The sequence below is a fragment of the Oxyura jamaicensis genome, chromosome 13 (assembly GCF_011077185.1).
Source record: "Oxyura jamaicensis isolate SHBP4307 breed ruddy duck chromosome 13, BPBGC_Ojam_1.0, whole genome shotgun sequence".
Taxonomy (NCBI): Eukaryota; Metazoa; Chordata; class Aves; order Anseriformes; family Anatidae; genus Oxyura; species Oxyura jamaicensis.
Window position 1 is genome coordinate 15,157,542 of NC_048905.1, and position 20,163 is coordinate 15,177,704.

General features: G+C 39.3%; 1 protein-coding gene across 2 annotated transcripts in view; it reads right to left on the reverse strand.

Moving 5' to 3' along the window:
* The window catches only part of SPOCK1 (SPARC (osteonectin), cwcv and kazal like domains proteoglycan 1), a 281,971-nt gene that overhangs the window by 53,224 nt on the left and 208,584 nt on the right, over nt 1–20,163 (reverse strand). For both annotated transcript variants that reach the window (XM_035338420.1, XM_035338419.1), the window contains one exon: nt 6,160–6,274. In XM_035338420.1, the coding sequence (XP_035194311.1) occupies nt 6,160–6,274 (115 nt within the window). The remainder of the gene's footprint in view (nt 1–6,159; nt 6,275–20,163) is intronic.

Consider the following 20,163-nt stretch of genomic DNA (forward strand, 5'->3'; position numbering starts at 1 on the left):
AGTCATAATTACTATTATAATTATTATTTACAGATACTAGCTAACAGATTTACTTGGGTAAAGCTGCTTCATCACATTAACAAATTAAAAGACTGAACTGCAGAATTCATACCAAAAATTTTGGAGCAAAAAATCATATCCTGAAGAGTTTAGAGCTAATCCTACTCCTTACTGAAGTCCAGGACAGGAGCATATCAGTGTCAGAAACATGCATCACTGTCTGTATTCAACATTCTTATCTCTGTTCTGCACTGAAAGCTACCTTTTGGTTTGAGTAAATGTAATTTCTCCTCTGTAAATCAGAAAAAGTACCTCACAGAGTTAATGAGATATACCAAAGTTTTGAAACTCTCTGTAATCTTAATTTTAGAAGGTGTTTGCTTTACCATTCCCTGAGTTTGAGGCTCAAATAGTTCACTTAAATATCTACCCAGAAATTCAGTATCAGAACTCTTTTTTTTTTTTTTTTTTTTTTAAACTAAGGACACAAAAGGAAAAAAAAAATCCTGGCATTGTTAAATCAAACTCAAGAACCAATTGCAACTCAACCATGTTCATGACTCATACTTCACCTTCATAAACTTTAAAATGATGCACTCTCCAGTCATGAAAACTTCTGAATAGAAATTTTAAATTGAAATACTTGCTGAAACTGGATTTCTAAGGAAAGACTTAGTTCTAAGACTTGAAATTCTTTTAGTTGTCAGTCATTCAGGCACAAGAAGTGATACAACTCATCTGGGAAATAAGATCATGATTTTCTCTGAATGAACTTCATGCACTGAGTGCTCTTTTTATTGGGGAATGGAACATTAGACCTTCTCATTCAACACTCCCAAGAGGGCTGTTAGGTAAATCCTAAGATTCAGATCCTAAACTGTACCCTAAACAAGACAGATTCTTGATGGAGCTTGCCAAGACCTATTTCTGTAACTTAAAAATGTTCTCTTGGCTCCTTTTAGAAATTTAAACAACACTCAGTATAATTGAATATATTTTCTTCTGCCTATTGACCTTACAATTCCCTTATCAAGATAATAGCATTTCCTTAGAAGTTGCCTTGGGCATTTCTTCAAGGTCAAAAAGACCTAATGCACAGATAGGGATAAACCTAGTTTGAATTATTGCATTTGTTCGTGCTCCAGTGACTCTGCAACGCTGATGGCAACAAATCAAAATCGGTATGTTGCGAGTATAGCACTTATCTTTGTAGAAAACACAAAAAGAGAGCATGGTCAGAAAGAGACCTGAAATGTTAAATCATCACCAGCCTGCCTAAGCTACTACACTGCTAGCACATGCAACAAACAGGAGTCACACACCTGAGGAGGAAGCAGACAGAACCACGTTATTGCAACTAAGCAGTCACATTTGCCATGACATGCCACATTGGTGCACAATGTTGTCTTTTTGATGAATACACTGCAAAAGAAAAAATCAATTTCCTTGCCAGTAGGTTCTGGAAAACCCAAACCGGTTGTTTCTCCTGTGACGTCCTTTGTTTATGGAGGGGTTTTAGAAGCTTCAGTTAGTGCCAAATGAAGTTATGCTTGATGAGAACCCTAATTAATATTGCAGAACTTTTTGAAAGAGGTACTGGAAAACCATGAACAGACAAGACTGCCTTAAATAACTGCTGTCACTAAGGTACCACTGAGAATCAGTTACAAAACCTTTTCCTTTGTTGAAATTATAGCCTTTTTCATCTTATGGTATTAGATAACAGGACACATCTGCTCTGAAAGGGCAGCTGACCCCAGTGCAGATTACAGCTCAACCTTTGTCTCTGGGTAGCTGAGTTGGAAATCAGTGGCTAACGTAATAGAGTACTGTAAAGCTGGGATACCGCTGTGAATAATGAAGCATATCAAGTGTTTTGATAAACCAAAGGAATCTAAATGGACCTCAAAAAGAAAAGAGAGAAAGCATTAGCTTGTCTTCTTTCCAAAATCTACTATTAGTACTCTCACAGAGTCCTGTTCCCTACCTTTCAGATAGCTGACTTAAAATTCCATTTTAAGAAAATAAAGAACATGATTATGCCATCTCTTCAAAGATTTGACTTTGTGGTGGAAAGCTGATATTGTTGTTATTTGCCACTAAAAATTATTCTGGTGTAGTTTTCTTTAGCTAGCATTTGTGTTATTTTATTAACATCTCCATAATACCAGCTACCATTATAAAAGGAATTCCAATTTTAAACATGATTATTAGTGTTGATTTTCATCCTCAAAGCAGATATGTTTTTGAAGGAGCCTAGGGAGGAGGAAGGAATACGACTCAGATACTGCATTCAATTGTTACCTCTGAGCGCATACACTTAGATTGCTTTTCTTTGATGCTGCTGCCAATTTTATTCACAAGCGTATAAAAAAAGGTCATGACATTTAGAATTACAGTACTCTGTTCCTTTACATTTTTAATTTCTGAAAGTAATTTATTATGGAATAATATTTGAATATGATCGAAGGAATGTGTGAAGATTAATGTGAACTGCCTTCAGATTGGAAGTTCACAAGCACATATATTTAACCTTGTTGTATAATAGGCATAAAAAAGTTTATGCAGTAGCTCTAAGAGCTGCATTTCCATTTTGCTGGAAGCATTTGCACTGTAATTCTCCTTAGTATTTTTCCACTGACACGTCTGTATGAGGCATGAGGTTTAGCTCTCTGTCATTTTCTACTTAAGATTATGCTGTATTTGAATGGATTTCACAAGCCTGGCAACTAAATAAGGAGTAGAAACAGAGTTCCAACTGTCGACATTGTTCTTTTATAGAAATTTTTATATAAGAAATCAATCTACCGGGTTTTATACTCACTCCAGCAATACTAATGATACTGGAGTACTATACGAGGAAAAGAGAACAATGTGGTGTTGAAACTACTGAAAACACTATGACACCAAGTGACCAAGCGCTGATCAGAAGCTCCGGACTGAGAGGTCAGTGGACACCACTCCAGTGCGTTATTTAATGTGGCAATTAGAATTCTCCTATATACCTGAGGAAAGTTGTCTGGCATCCAGGCTGTAAAGGGCAGACACACACGAGACAAAATCCCTCTTCAGATACTGCTAAAATTGTACCTGGTTAAAAATTTCACCAATATTTAGAATTAACTCATGTTTCTCACAGAAACTTCTAGGAGCTCTTTGTTAAAAGCCTGACAAGCTCAGAAATATTCAGTTTGAGACTCCATCACAGTCAGTGGGCCAACTGAAGAGAGAACGTCTCTACAAAGGAGATGGAGGAAATAAGTTAAAGGAAGTCTTAATTGGTGTTATTGGCATGTTCAAAGATCCAGAGGAAAATTTAAGATAAATCAAGTTAGGAAGCCCCTTTGCTATTGATTATTAGAAGCTCAAGACCAAGACTTTTGTGGACATTTCTCTAATGAAGCCCATGGAGGTTTGCCCCCTAGCAGCGTGGTTCACAATTGCTCCCTGAATTTGTAAACATGAGGCCAGATGCTGCTGCTGTTTCACTTACTGAATGTGTGGGGAAGATCTCTGAATTGATCGGTTGCAGGTGAGTGAAGCCACTGTCTAAAAAGAAAAGCCAAATGCTGTGACGGATCCTGCACTGCTGACAGTAAAGTTGCTATGAGGTTTTGGAGCTCCTGTGAATTTATGAGAGAAGCAGCTCCTTAGCCTGTTGCCCCAAATGAAACACAGTGATAAACTGTTGCAAAAAGCACTGTATAAACTTCAGTGCAAAGGATGTCATTATTTATGAATCCTATGGATACTCAGTCCATATCTATCTACACCAGGAACAGAATCTTTCTGCCTCTGAGAAGCTGGATATCGCTCAGACAGAAACAGTCAAATCTGCAGGTGCCATGACTCCGTGCTCCAAAAACCAGACTATCAAAGGACAACTACTGGCAACCATGAGATTTCAGCACCTATTCCCAGAAAGGAACAGACGGTGATAGAGCAAAAGATTATACAGCTATTATTTTTTTCACATAAACACATATATGCATGCACACACAGTCACTCCCATGCCTGTACAAGTGTCTTGCTTATGACACTGTAATCGAACTCCTAAGTAGCTCCTGATACAGGAGATTACCAATGTATTTTTTTGAATATTTTCATATACACCTGACAACAGTTGCCCTCATTTCACAGGTGACTGTGCTCCTCCAAGGGGGCAGAGCACTCTCTTCATGCCACACTGCAGACAGCAGAACTGAAGCATGTAATAATATCCTTGTCCTCGTTGCTGTCACCAGGGCAATGGCATGAGTAGTGTTAGCCCAAGTGTGGCCTCTTGAAAATGCCTTCAGGAAAGTTGCTCCACAGATCGCCCAATCTATTAAATTAATGCTTTGTTGGCTGGAGTTAAAGTTTTGAGTCAAGCAAAACAAAAGCCTGGGTTTCAGAATATGTATACCCTGTCAAATTGCATTTATCAAGATAAGCGTTATTAGAATCTTTTTTCTCTTGTGTGAATGAAATTGTAAGCTTAAAATGTCACTGAAGATTTATTAATCTGATACTCTTTCTGATAAGGGCAAGAAAGAGGGCATACAGGGAGCAGCTTATGAGAAGAAAAGTATATATTTTTGACGGACTGCAAGAAAGAGAAAATATGAATAAGGCAATTTATCAGTGGGTATTCTGTAACCAAAAGATTCAGGCCACATAAAGCAATATTACAGTTATATATTGATTTCAGAACCTTGCCATCTAAATACTTCATCTAAGTCTGATAGCTATGCAAAAAAAAGTCCGTGATTTGCAAACAATGGAATAAATCTGAATTTTCAAAATCTAAGCTGGAAAATTGCTGCTTGCTCTAGAAAGCTGATAAAGGCCTAATGTGAAAACCAGGGATACTGTGCTGGAGGCTGTGGAATGTGGACCACCTCCATCAGGTTCATCAGCACTTTCAGCTGATACAAAAAGGCCTGCACTGACCAGAGGAAATGTTTGAACTTCTTGTTTGGTTTTTGTTTCTCTCTGCTACTGTCAAGATGTGTTCATAGTGGGGAGGAGTAACAGCAAACACATGGTGGGTCAAACACATCACTGTCAAAGCTTCATATCTTTTGCACTCCATGTGTTGTACACGAGACAAATAAACACGTTTTGTTACCTGACATGATAGAGCAAACCCTTTGTTAGTTGGAGCTACTGGCACAGGCAGCAGCCCCGCAGCTGTCCCTGCTCTAACCCCGTTAGCCCTCCTCCTGAGAGAGATTTGACAACACTTTTTACAAGACCAGTACTCACTTTGCCACATGTGCTCTCACCAGCCCTCATTTCAAGAATCCACAGCCACAAGCAACAACTTTTTCCCTTCCACAGGGCCTTCCCCATGACAGGGTGGCAGCTCTTAGACAGAACCTGGCTGTGGCACTTGTCCTGCTGCCGCACGACTTGTGCTTTCCCTTGATCTCTTTTGCAGGAACTAATTCCCTTTGGATGAGGTCACTCCAAGGCAGTTTATTCCCCTGAAAAAGACCTGGGGGGTGAATTAGCTCACCAGGCTTACAGACCTAAATACAGGATGCACTGGAAAGCTGGCAGAGAAAATATCTGTTTGGGCTGAGACTCCAACCTTTGGTTTTATGTAAAATCATTTGCAATGTCCTTGTTGTTGAGACGATTTCATATATAAATACAGATACATGGACCTATTTAATGTATATTTGACTTCTAATGATAACATTAACAACAATAAGGATAACAACGATAGTATAGAGTCCTTGTAATAGATATGAGTGAACATATGCCCATGTAACCTTAAATGACTTCTTGGGTAACTTGCAGGCTACAGATAAAATTTTCTTTTGTTCTTAAATTTACATACAAAGCGATGAACTATCAAGTAGTATTTTTCTGCCTTCTTTTATAATGGTTCAACATTTTTATTCAAAATATTTTCACACAAAAATGAGAATCATGAGCCAGAACTCAGATTTTTCTATGAGACTCTGTCAAGTGGGTGTTAGTTTTGCAGAAGCTGTTTGAAAGCATTGCAATGTTTGGAAAAGTGTTAGTTGTACCTTAGCTTTTCTTCAAAAAATGTTCCATGTAAAATCTACTAGTTAAGAAATGTCTGTATTATTATTATTATTATTATTTGGAGACCGTAGCAGGAATTAGTTCATCTGCTATAACTGCATTAAGAGCTCAACTCACCAGTCTTCTCTGTCTTGTGTTTTGGGCTTTCAGGTCCTGGAAGGCAGGGGCAGGGCCCTTCGCATCGAGCTGTGATGGTTTTGCCAGAAGTGCACGCGTGAAACTCCAACTTGCACTGGAAATCATAAAAAAGCAAGAGTATGTTTTGAATTAGGACAAGATATAAAAGCAGCAGCTGTGGATTAAATGAGAAATTGCATTTAGCAGTAACGGCATTGGACAGATTGCAAAACTTCAATCTCTATTGAAAATGCCATTGTTTTTATTATCACAGTTAACAGCAATAATAGCTACTTCCTATGCAGTGTTTTGCACGACATTTCTAAATGTGCGTCATAAAATGTTATTATTCTCTACTTAAATGTATGGAATCTGCAGCAAAGAAACTTGAAACAACTTCTTCCAGGTCACCTGAAGGACAGGTGGCAAAGCTGGGAAGAAAATGCAAACCTCCAGCACCCCACGTGTTTCCTCTGCACACCATTTTTCAGGTGTGAGCTCTTTCAAGGGATTGTGCCTTTTATCACCCGCATATCAGCTAGCATCACCACCAATTTTTAGTTTGGTCTTTCAAGGACCTGGGAGCTCCCAACTTCCACTGAAAGCAGTGGGCCAGGTCTGAGCAACATCCACGAAAAGATTCCAGTCCTTGCAACAGGTAGGACTGAAATGAAACATCTCTTCAAAGAAAATGCTCAGCTAAGAGACTCAGTCACTTGCAGGTGAGACTGGTCCTTCAACACGTCTGCTTCTTTCAACAAGGATGAAATTTTAAATGACTCCAAACAATGACTATAAATTGCCCTAACTTAATGGCACCATCCCTAAAATTAGCTGTCGTGCAATCAACTCCAAAAATACAATAAAATTGTAAAATGACTGAAGACTGACTATGAGCAGTACAGTTCCCTGTATCTGCAGATTATTGCTGTTTCCTTTCCTTTCCTAAAACCTTGGCAGATGGGATTTACAGCACCTCTTGACAATCACCACATTCAGGCCATTCAGGACAGCAGGACATGTGCAGTATTGGACGAATGAGATGATTACGGAGAATTAATATTGCAAAAATGTGCCAGTTAAAAAGCCTTGATTTATAGCATACTGACTATTCATAGCCTTTGCTGTTTGCATTACATACGTTTTAGAGCTGCCTTTCCTCTAAGAGCTTTGTGCATGTGTAGCTGTCTTTACAGCTACTGCCTCAAGGATATTTTCACCAGGCTGTGCCCAGCAGCATGATTGCTGGAAACTGGACTAATGTACTAATAAAATGGAGTAAAAGAGAACAGAACACAGAAGCAGGAACAAAAATGTGCAAGGCGTTCTCTCTGGCTTGATACTTAATGAACTAAATTCAATCGCATTTTTTTCTTCTTCAAGCACTGATTTTACCAAAACAGAGTCTGAGGGCTTTTAATAGATGGGGGAGTTGTGCCTGCAGCACTGAGGTTGGCACTCCTCCCTACAGAGACTGCCTCCTGCCAGGAGAAATTGGAAATGCTGGGCTGCAAAATCCCTTTGATAAATCTGAGGTTTATGACAGATTAATTCTTTTTAATTTAAAATTAGATCAGCACGCTCACACAGTATGACAAAATGTGTTTTGAAGCACGCAGCTTCTTTAAAGGCCAAAGGACATATACCATAAGGCTCTGGTGTTACCCAGGGAAGCTGCAGTGGGCAACCAGAGCTCCTACAGCAATAGCCACCGAACAAAATCACAGCATCATCTTCTGTTATTTTGGTACAGTGGAAGCCAAGAGAAGAGAACAGGATGTTGTTACAAGATAAATGCCTCCTGCTTTGAAAATACTGCAAATGCCTTGGCTTTGCCTCTGTTTATTTTTGTTGAAAGGGCTCATCTTTGCCCAGGCTTTAATCTAGCAGCAGGAGCCCATTATCCTGTGCCTACATCCTATTCTGTTGACATTATCTCCCAGACATTCTGAACATCAATGCACCCTGGTGGTTGCATGCTCTGTGTGATGTTCTGCCCTTGCAATTTAGAAAGTGCATAGACAGACACAAACATGTGCAAGCTTAACTTGCACTTTACTTATTTCTTGCAAGACTGCTAGGAATGTAAGTACTTATTTGTCATCTGTCTGCTCTATAAGCACATTTCCTTAATCTATGCTGTTTGCACAGAACACAAACGCAACAGAAAGCATATCAGAGAACAGAGGCCAGGAGGAAGGAGAATATTGAGTGCACAGTCCTGAAGATGATGACTCTTTTTCTGCAGTGTATTCGGATAGTCAATAAGGTATTGAGAGTACAGCCATAAATCTTCCTGCAGCTGGAGTTGATGATTTAATCTCTTACAGAACATTAATTAGTTACATGTTTTATTATGCATAATAAATGTAAATTATGTATCTAAGCATTAGCAATTATACTTCAAATACCACCTTTAAAATGGTAAGGCCTATTTCAAGCCCATTACCATATGTAGTTAAGAAAGAAAGACCTTTATATTTGGAAACAGCAAGGCAGGTTTTTCCTTATCTTGCTTTATAATTTATAAAAATCACAACTAAAAAGCTCAAAAAAAGAATCTGCTTAGAACAGGCAATCTCTATGATCTGAAAGTGCATGTCAAGAATGAGATCTGAGCTTGAAGAACAGAATAGTGCAGACCTGAGTACATTTATGCTTGCAATTAACCACATTGAATTTCCACCCTTTTGGGATGTTTGTTTATTAATAGAACCGGGGTGGCAGTGTGGTGGTGTTGAGGAAGGAAGATGGAAGAACTTCGTGGTTTTAAGAATTAAATTAGTATAGTAAGTGGTTACATTCCAACACCTAATGACTTTATGTAGTAATTTTTCCCTTTCCTAAAGAAAAACATGGAGATGTCAATTTTTTCACATGATGCTGTGCTTACTCACTGAAATAAGCCATGCAAGAATAACCCACATGAAGAGTTCAACTTTAGATTAAATGACATCGTCTAAGACAAAATAAGTGATACTCGGAAGCAGAATGGTCATGGAAAATCTCTTCTGGAGCTGTAATGAAGTTTTTGAACTACTCTGCTGCTGGATTGACTGTCTAGGAGGAACCTGTTGGCTTTCCCCAAACCATGGAAACTACATGTCTGAAAAACAAATGTCTGCTTTACTTTGCCACCCACATCTACTTTTCTCATGAAAATAAAAAGACACAAGGTATAGGACAATATACTTTAAAAAGTGATCCAAAATATTACAGTCTTTAATACCAAAGGAACACTACAAGCTTTGCAGGCAGAAGCCATGGAGTACCTTGCAGTGATTCTACGCGACTCATTAGGAGCAGTCCCACAGTTCCAAGTCCCTCTCATTTCAATGGTCCAGCCTGATTTGCGGTAGGAATGGGTATGCCTTGAATCTTTGCTGAGCCTGCCCAGCTTTGTTTCACTGCTACCTCCCTGGTGTTTGAACTGCATTTGTTTACTATGAACCCCAAGGCCCACATAAACTATTTTACTGCAAATGGAAAAGCAGCTCTGTTATTTGTTGCTAAACGTATAAGGAGATCAATAAAATATATGAGGGGAGAAACGGTTGAACGTATTCATGGAAAATTCATAAATTAATTTATTCAACTAAGATGTGGGAAATTATTGCAGAGAGTGTTTTGGCTAAAGTGTTCCCCTGAGAATCAACTACTCATATAACGATTCCCTCTTTATTGTCAGTGAATCTACAGCAATGTGTTTTGCATAAGCATTCACATCTGAGGGAAAAGAAAATAGCTACATAAAATTTATTCCCAGCTATTTTATTCTTGCCTGTCTCCAGTCCGTAGTCCCTGTTAGAGGAGAATCTAGATATTTCTTTATGATGTAATAAAACAATATATCTCTGCCTCTCTTTATTCTGGTTTTTGAGTGTTGGCAGCCAGGTTTTGATCTAACCTGCGCATAAGTAATAATGCCAAATAAGCTGCAGTGATCTTTTACATGAGAGTGTATATTTGGCTAATGAGTATCTACGTGGGTAGTATACTACAGCTGTCGCACCACATCGATGCCTAGAAGAGCATTGCTTCATGACACAAAGAACTCAAGTATTTGCCTCAAATGCAACTGAGTAAGCCAGCAATGGGAGTGAAACAGCAGTGTTCAGGCACATGGGCAGCTGCTGGCCATCAGGAGTGCTGGTGCAGAGCACTCAGATGAGCCATGTCTCAGACAGCGTTGAGTGATGTGCACCTTCCCACCCTTCTGCTGAGCTGGGACTCCCTCTGGGGCAAGGCAGCAGCTCGGGAAACTTCTCCTTCCAGCAGGCAGCAGGCATGTGGCTGGTCTAGGATGAGAGCAGCAGGTAGCGCCCTGCCAGAGGAGGACAGACGGGAACACAGCAACACTAAATGCCCACAACAACATAGATGGACTTAGTGCACACTGATATTTAATGCATTAATTACACATGCTGGGATGAAGACTGACATCTCAGCAATGACAGGGCTGCGTATTTCTTCATCATGATTTTAATTACAGTATACACAGGGCAAATACAGTCAGATTCTAGTTCTGAGGGCACTTTCCATTGGGAATGCAGATGTAACTAGAATTTTGGGGTCACTCCTGCTTCTACGATAGCCTGGGATATGTTACTGGACTGAAGTCACTACTGGTCGTAGAGACATGAAGAGGAGAGACAACTGGAGTGCTTTGCTGAGGCTCAGCATCCTGGCTGATCTCACATCCTTGCTAATTAACACCAGGGAGGATGAGAAGACAGCAACAAGGCTCAGTACAATGGAGGCTCTGAGACCTTGATTTTATTTGGTCTTAACACAAAAAGTTTTAATACAAAACCTATAATTTCAGATTTCTTGCAGTTGTTGTTGTTGCAGTCTCTCTAAAAGAGATGTTAACTTCCAAACTTATATTGTTTCTGTCATTAACTGAAATGTGAACCAAAAAGCAGAGAAGAGAGATAAGCATATTATCTTTGCTGGAAGCATGGAGGAACCAGCAGACAATATCCATAATGAAGACAAACTACTGCTAAGTCTCCTTCTCAAAAGACAGGCTGAAGATTGGAACAGGAGGTTAAACTTTATAGCATACTAATTAAAATGTATGTTAAAAAACTGAAATATTACATTTTACAAATAGCAGTGGCTCTAAAACTCAATTATTGAACAGTGCTCTTGCTTGGAAGGCACTGTGTCTTCTGTAGCGCTCTGCGGCTTCTTACATTTCCAATGAGAATTATTTCAGTGCAGCGTTTGTTTTATGGTGCATCTTTTGTTCGCACACAATACAACTCTTCTAAACCTCAGATACAAATAAGGAAAGCTCATATTTTCTACCTTATCTTTTACTCAGTTCCTGCCACCAGCAGAAGCTGAGACTACCTGAAATTACAGCATATATATGTTTTTAATACACAGTTTCTTTATATCAGTAAGCTCTCTTACCTATCTGTCTTAGCAGATAATTAGAATCCATTGGAATTCAGACACTCATTTGAGAAGTTTACACGCTTTAGAGCAGTGCTTGCCATTGCTTTCTTAGCTAGGACTCTTATCAGTAATTTCTTTATAAGCCTCTGCTTCTAGTTTCCATCATGAGGAAAAAAATTGCTATATTTGGAACACCCTCAATCTAAGAGACTTTTTTTTTTTAAAAAAAAAAAAAAAAACACAAAAAACTTGGGACAATAAAAAACAAGTTCAGTATGTTTTCTTCAGCTCACAAGAAACGTCATATGGACAGCCATTGCATCCTGCTAAAAACTTCCATTACAAAGTGTTTTAATGGGAATTCTGCAAAATTCTAGACTCCGTAAAACCTGAAACTTGCCTTGATCGGGTGGCTGGAAGACAGCAAAGGCAGTCATGTGCATTCATGTTTGCAAACTAATGCTGAAATCCTGACGTGAGGCTTGAAATTGAGACCTTGGCACTTCTCCCCCCACCACAGAGTGCTGCTGCTCCTGTAAGGCAGAGCCTTGCCCAGGCACCGCTGCCTGGGGCTGCACTGGGAGAGGGCAACAGAGCTCTGTGCTCTGGAGCAGGCACTGAAAATATGGATCAAGCTCTGTCCCCAGGACTGTTCGCATTGATAGGCTTTATAATGACTAAAGTGGCTATTCCGGGGCAGGGCTGCATTCCTGGCGTAGACATCTCATTTCTCTGGGCACACACACTCGCTGCTCCTTCTGTTCAAAGGATAAGCTGCCTACTGCAGGGTGTTGTGCCCTGCTCCACTGACTGGTGTTACTGCAATAAAAATAAAGGGGAGGCTGGAAAAAAGGTTTTCTGTTAGAATAGAAACCAGGCTAATATACAGCAGTTTGCCTTTGCAATAAAAGCTCTACAAAGATATCTTAAAAAATAGAGTTTTAATTAGGATCTCTGTTCTCCTTATGAGAATACATAGCTGCTGCTGCTATTAATGAGAGTTAAACATGCATGCTGGTGGTGGAATAAAGTCTAATTAACACAAACAATCTATTGTGTAAATACATACGGAGCCATTTTAAAAATGTGTGCTATCTGTAAACTTTGAAGCAGATGTTATGGCTGATTGGCTCAGAAATCACCATTTCTGTGAGAAATGACTTGAAGGACCTTATTATATCTCAGGTAAACAGCAAATATTTGAGGAAGTCTTTCACTGCATGCTTAGCTGCTAGGCTAGTGGTTCATAACCTGCTAGAAAAGGAGAACAGTCTCCAGGTGTGGGGTCAAGAAGAAAGAGACTGAGGTTCCAAGGCAGCGATATTAAACGGGATGAACAGATTTACGCAGCTGAATGCAGGAATGCCAAAAGGTCTCATGCAGCAAAGCTCCAAGGACCACAAATTGCTCCAAACTCCACAGCTCTGTCCTCTGCAGTCCTGCAGCTCTAATGAGGGAGAGCTGCAGGACTTTGCCCTCAGGGTAGAATTAACCACAGAGCAGAGTGGTTAGTGCAAGACCTGGGCAATCTTGAAATATCACTCCAAGTCAGGAGGTCACATTATTAATACTGCCAGCTGCAGGTGCCCTAAGCACATGGTTCACGTCCCTAAAATCATGCTTGTCATTTTTAAGATTATAAAATGTAACATTTAAAGTCAGCTAATTTTTATCAAGCCCCAGTCAGATGGGATTGGTAAAGTATGGGATTTTACAGCATTGGTGTAAACAGCTGACCACCAACTCCTGAGCAACTGGAAAGACAGAAGATTCATCTTCCAGAAAGAGACAAATATTTTCCCTTCCAAGGCTTCAGAAAAGAGTTGAATTGCAAAAGGCAGCTCTCGTGCAATTCTGTGTGGTATTAATTTCACAACTCTGTGTGGTATTAATTTCATATTTTCTGGCCTTGTACTATAACTAGAACCAGTTTCAACTTGAATCAACAGAAGAGCAGAAGGCCCTTCCTTGTTTTCACCAATTAAAATCAGAATTGATTTAGAAATCGAAGAGCCTGAGTGCCTGTGCGAGTAGGTCAGCAGAGGGTCAGCTCTGCTCCCGAGATGAGTTCATGCCTCTTCCTTGTCTTCAAATTAGAATCATAAAATATCCTGCGTTGGAAGGGACCCATGACGATCATCAAGTCCAACTCCTGGAATTATTGCACAAGAGATCTTTAAAAGAGCCTCTGATTGTACAGAGGACCTTCAGCTGCAGAGGACACCCGAGCAGAGTCCAAATGAGCTCTATTCTTAAACTTTCTGCCATTAATGGGTTCCTAAAGGACTGCTTGGTTGATCTTTCATATTTGTAATTGGACTCACAGTAGGCAAAAGCTTTGCATTTAAGTGTCACTCTATTAAAACTATCAAAAGAAGAAGAAACTACGGATTCAGAAGAGACATTTCCCAAACCGATGTCTGAAGACTTCATATGGTGACCGCTCATAGGCATGTTGAATTGTTCCAATGTTTGAGTCGCAGGGCTGTAAATCAAGGAAATTATGTACTACCAGAAACTTCCCTTACAGACAGAATACAATCAGCTAATATGGGGGCTTCTGGACAGACTGCTGAAGGACAAAACTGTTTTGTATCAAACAAATTGCCCTGAGAAATAGCCAGCTCAATATGAAGCAGGATTTTTTAAAATGCAGTTAATTGCATCAGCTAGATGATGTGGCATATAAGGGCACAGCACTGGATACAGGACACAGAGAATGTTCAAGGGACCGTTTATTAAAGTAATGCAACAATGAACTGAAATGGTTGCCATTTTGTGAACAAACAACAAAGTAGTTGTAGGCACCAAAATCTATCCTGTCATACAGGAATTAACTTCATTTTTATAAGAAATTTAGATGTCAGGTTCTGGAATCACGTAGGTCAAGGAGGGGAAGGTTTCAGTGGCTTAAGATCCTGAAAGAAATTCAGGTTCCTATTGGAGCAGCGGGGACAAGCAGCACTGGGACTTGAAGCAGAAGAGTCCCTTCTTAAGTGGAAATATTTGTGCAATGATGATTTTTGACTTTTCCCTCATTGGCTGAAGAGGCTAGCACAAATTAAGAGGCAGATGAAGAGATGATGACAAAGCAGATGAAGCATTTTTTGTCATAAAGAATGGCCAAGTCAAATTAAAGACACCCATTTCCTCAAGACTTAACACAAAGTACCAGCCTGGGTTAAACCTGCAAACTACCCAGGCTCTCCTCTCATTCTACCTCCTGCTAGTTATCATGCAATGGCTATTGCAAGGTAGGCATGCACTTTTTTTTCCCCTTCCCCCAACAAAGCCACATCCTTAGACTGAAACCTGGACTTCTGGTGTCTCTTCAGATCATTTCCAAGTACCCACATCATGCCCACCCTCTGAGTTGTGCAAGCTGGTTCCTTGAGCAAGACCACAGGAACTGAAATGCTGAGGAGATGATGCAAAGACATTCATCCCCAAGACGCAGCTCTGCATCCGAGCTTTCTCCAGCACAAGGGCTCGCTGCTGCAGGTTGGCACTGACTCAGGGATCTCTGCAGGGATCTATGCAGGATCTCTTTTGCTGCATGGCAAAATCATTTGTTACACCTGGTAATTACTGCTGCGAACTGACTTTCGAGATGCTAATTCTCTAGTCAGGAAGATTTCCAGGATCAGAATCTAAATGCAAACATAGGCAGCACAGTCAGCTTATTTTAACAAATGCATCTAATATTTCATATTCTATATTCACATACAAAAGCATTTCCTGTTGCATGATAGCTCACTAATGATGACCATTCATTAACTACACATGGGGGTTTTTGCTTTCCAGTACAGCAGTCTGCCACATCCCAAAGCACGGACTTTAAACTCACTTTCCTACTGCATTTTTCTTTATCTCTATATCTTATATTGCTTTTGTCTCTATGAACTCGTTCTCTATTCTAACTTCATAATTATGGGTTGGGAGTTCACGGCCAATACTGTTATTCAAAGTGGAAGGAAGGTACTTTTTTTTTTTCTTTCCTTTTTTTTTTTTTTTTTTTAATAGACCAAAGCCATCATAGTTTAAACAAAGACAATCACAGGAAAACAATTGGAGATTTGGAACAATCGATGCTGCTTGAAATGTACTTGCCATGTAATTGAGATGCATTCTCATTCTGTAGCCATTTACTGATCGCATGAGAACGATGATTTGTCATTTTTACTCGCTTCAAATTACTAAAGGCAATTTGATTTCTCTCATGGAGATGACATCAGATAACATGAACATAATCAAGGGGTAACGATCTGTGGCTCTGTGCACATACAGATAGTCCAGTTACCAGCTAAACAACTGCCTATGTACGGCAGAGGGAAGGCAACACAAGATATTCCGAACCCCAAGCACAGGGTTTCCCCACCCACGCAATGACATTTTAAACAGAACAGCTTAGTTATGCTGTGCAACTCTATCAATCCAGATTTCAGATGAGGCGATGCTTCATCTACTCAGTCACTCTCATATCCATCTGTCCATACCTGCGCAAAAAACATGTTCCCTTAAGGCTTTTACTCAATTAGTAATGATGGCAATATCTCAGTAACTCAGAATTCTTACAGCCAACTCCCCTCATCAATCACTAATTGCAGAGTCGTATGTCTTCTTTAGCACATAAGAAGCTTAAAGCAAGGAATTAGGTATTGGCATTAGGTTAGAGAACTGTATTTAGTACTGTATTTACAACTACTTTAAGGCATCTGATGCATCTGACAGTGTAATTAGGGATGAGATCCCTGGTAGGAGTGTACAGGCTGAGAGTAGTTCAGAAGCATGTTTTAACCCTTTCTGAAGTACGTATTTGTACAAACGTAAGCTGAAGAGTTGCTACAATACCTGCTTTGCCTCTTGGAACAATGGTGAATAATTAGCCTATTGAACTTCTCCACTGTCCACTCCTTACCTGGTAACTTTGCCACAAATAACAGAGTAACACAAACCAGCTTTTAATATTCAGACAGCTTCACGCTTTCCAGGGCCCACGTCATAAAATCCTCGGTTAGAAGGAGGAAGTTTCTGGAATATTCTCAGAGCCCACATGGGTAAGGGTCTGGGGAGCTTCTAGGAGAGCCCAAGAGAAGACACCAAGGACCAGCCTAGGTGCTGTACTTCTGAGCTCATATATCCTCAGCTATCAACAATGTCTTTAAACTCAATGTATTATTGTTTCTAGAATGAGTAAAAAAAAAATGGTGTGTGTGTGGGGGGAAGGATATATATATATAAGGACCACCCTGACTTGTTTGACAACTCGGCAGTGCAGCAAGCAGCTAAAGCGTGTACTGCTATATCAAACTCAGTAGTTTACCTGCATTATCAGACACATGCCAAACATACGATGAAGTCCTGAAGTGCCTCTGTAAAAGTGAAAACATGAGCCTTTACAGCATGCCTGCTTGGTTTTCAAAAAGTGCGCCATCATTTTCTAACCAACCACTGCCTTCGCATGTGAAAAGTGAAGGTCAGTCTGGGTTTTTCTGCTCCCAAATAACATCATGGATAAATTCCAGAAAACCAACCCCCTTCACCGGAGGAGTTATTACATTCCTTTCATAATAAATCTATCAGATTAACTAGTTCACAGTAGACTTGCTCAGGTTGCAGCAATTGTGATGTGGTCCTAGCAATACACATTCCTTGTTACTGATGTGTGAAATGTATAGTATTAATTAAAGTTTCAGATCTGAGAATTTGTCTGTTTTATAAATGAAGCAAACCTGAACCTTAAGTACTAATACAAAGTAAACAGCATTCTGCAGGACTGCTTCCCTGGCTGCTTTCAAAATAGCAACAAAATCTAAGTCCTAAGAATGCCAATCTATTTTTTAATTGACTTCTCAGAATTTTTATTTTGTGAAGAATAAAATCAAAACATAAGCCAAACTGAAAGCACAAATGCTAAAAAGCACTGAAACAAAACATTTGGCAGTTACTAGCAAAGAAGCTTAGGGAATGCATCTTGGAGCATAGCAACCAATGAGGAGTAAACTGGCTTGAGTTTTGAAGTTAAAGCTTTTAGCAGTGTTTCTGATTTCTAAAGATGACAATAGAAACAACAACGAAAATAAAAATAAAAAAGCCAACCCCAGGCCAAGTGCAATGTTCAGTGAATAGACTCACTTTGAAAGGCACCTATACAAAGAAAGCAGAATGAGTTTGTTTTCTCAGAAATCAAGTAACCACAGCTAATCCTTTTGCAGCATTATCCTATTTGGCCTTTAATAAATCTGCTTTAAATTAAAGATGTGCCCAAGCCAAGAAACACCTCCTTTGATGTTTTAAATGTCTCAGACTGTTTGCTGGTAAAAGCTCAAAATATGAATTGTGAAATGAAAAAAATATCTATTTTTCAGTGCTAAGAGGCTGACACTTCTCAGGAAGTTCACCGGATTTATGATTACAACTTTTAAGGAAGCATTAAGCGCGTCCTCTGCCCACACGTAAAAGGAAAAGATCCTGGAGTACAATGCCTTGTAAACCAGTTACCCAAAAGCAGCTAATCCCCTTGTCTAACAGCACCTGTATCAAATCACCTGGATACCAGAACAAGGAATTTTACATTTTAACTAAATGAAGGCATGGAGCTTGGAAAAAGGTAACTAAATGCAAACGATGTTTTTATTTAAGCTTGCGAGTGAACATAATTAGTTACGAGTGAACTTAAATAACCCAAGATATTCTTGTTTCCTCCTCCTGTCAAGAGGACAACATTCAAGAATTGAACTTCAATAGATGATTTATAATGCAAATAAAATATTTTTTTTTTTCCTATTTTGACTTTCCTGTAGAAAGGAGGAGTTTAAGAATGATTCATTTATCCATAAAACAGGCAAGCTGAATAACAGAAGCAATCAGGTCATGCCTAGGGCACAGGTAACTGCCACCACAGACAGAAGAGAGAAGCTAATTGATGGGTTTTTAAGCTCCAACCATCACATGCCGATTTGATTTGACAGTCAAAACTGTGATTCTAATCAAGTTAGAAAAGGATCCCCATGATTACCATCATCAAAATTGTTAGCTTTCCCCAAAAGAAAAAAAAAAATACTGTATTTGCAATACTTATTTATTGCTGACTTCTTCTAAAGAGCTTTCTTGTGCAATGCAAAAACATTCATTGCATAGGGCAAATCATCAACCAGCCGCAAAGTTCAAGAACAGAAAATGACTCGGACTTGGTTGTCCTATGTTTTGATGTTCTCTTTCAATGAAAATTCTTTCAGCTTTACAGAGAGGCCTGGGAAGCCTTTGGAATTTTCCTGCATTTTTTCATATTCAGGTGTCTGCAGATACCATGGGTAAATGCAAGGAAGCCACATGCCTTTGGCCCCTTCTCACTCTGAGTAATTTTCTCCTTTCTCAGCTGTAATACCGTGATCCTACAGAGTCAGAATCAGGCAAATCTGTGAATCCTTTTACCTTCAGAGTACATGGGATAGATTTAGCTCAAACATATTTTAGTGACATAATTCAGTCCAGGATGGACCTGCCTTCTAATTCCTACGGCAGTATGAATTGAAAGACAGCAGTGAATAATACTGAAGTGTGGAATTTCTCCAAAGAGCTTCAATTTTTAATTACATTAACTGTAGAACAAAATAAATACCTCAATTTAAGAAAAAGCTGAATTACAACTTATTCTGATCTCTCATAGTTTTCACCTGGAGTAATGCATATTGTTTCCCTCCCCTGTGTTCTTCTGAGTTCTCATTAAACTTTCTGTCAGGGTTGCATTAAACACATCTTGTCACCATGTTCTTTGAGAAATATGACATGGAAATGACAAACACTTATCTGGAAAAACAAACACCAGAAGAAACACCAACCACCTCTGGTTTAATGAAGTGCCTGACAAAAAATAAATAAATAAAAAAAATAAAAAAATCCAGTTTAAAACAGGCTGGATTTGGGCTTTACTACTTCAGTGAGTTCAGCACCAAGACCACCTGAATTGCTTGAGTGTCTGTCCTTAAGGGAGCAGAAGAAAAGGTCACGAATCCTGGAGAAATCAAAAGGCTCTCAAGAATCTCTCTCAAAACTGGACCACTTTTTCTGTTCTAATATGGTATTCTACAGCAATGCTGACCTCCTAAATAAAAGCCTCTTACAATTAACATACACTTCCCGTACTGTCATACTTCCCATAGGTGAAGACACTGAATTTCTTAAGAACATCTACTACCTTGAGGGCATTTCTAGTGAGTTGTTGTTGAAATCTTGGCTCAACACAAGGTAATGCAATGCAGGAACCTTTATATTCAGATATTCCTCATGCAAATCTTGCATAAACACCAGGCAGTTAAAGCATTTGTTAGTCCTCAGAAAGATTCCAAAGCAGTTCAATTGACTGGTATTGATGTACTACAGTTATCATATTAACTATATTTTGAAAAATATTCAGTAAGACAATTATGCAATTAAATTAGCATTTATATGGTTCCTTTCATCTACAAAGGAGTCAAATTCCTATGCATTTATGAGTATAAATGCATACTACTGCAGAAGTGAAGCCGTATTCTACAGCAAGAAACATCAAATGCTCTATACCAGCACATGACATAATGGGTTATACAAAGATATTTT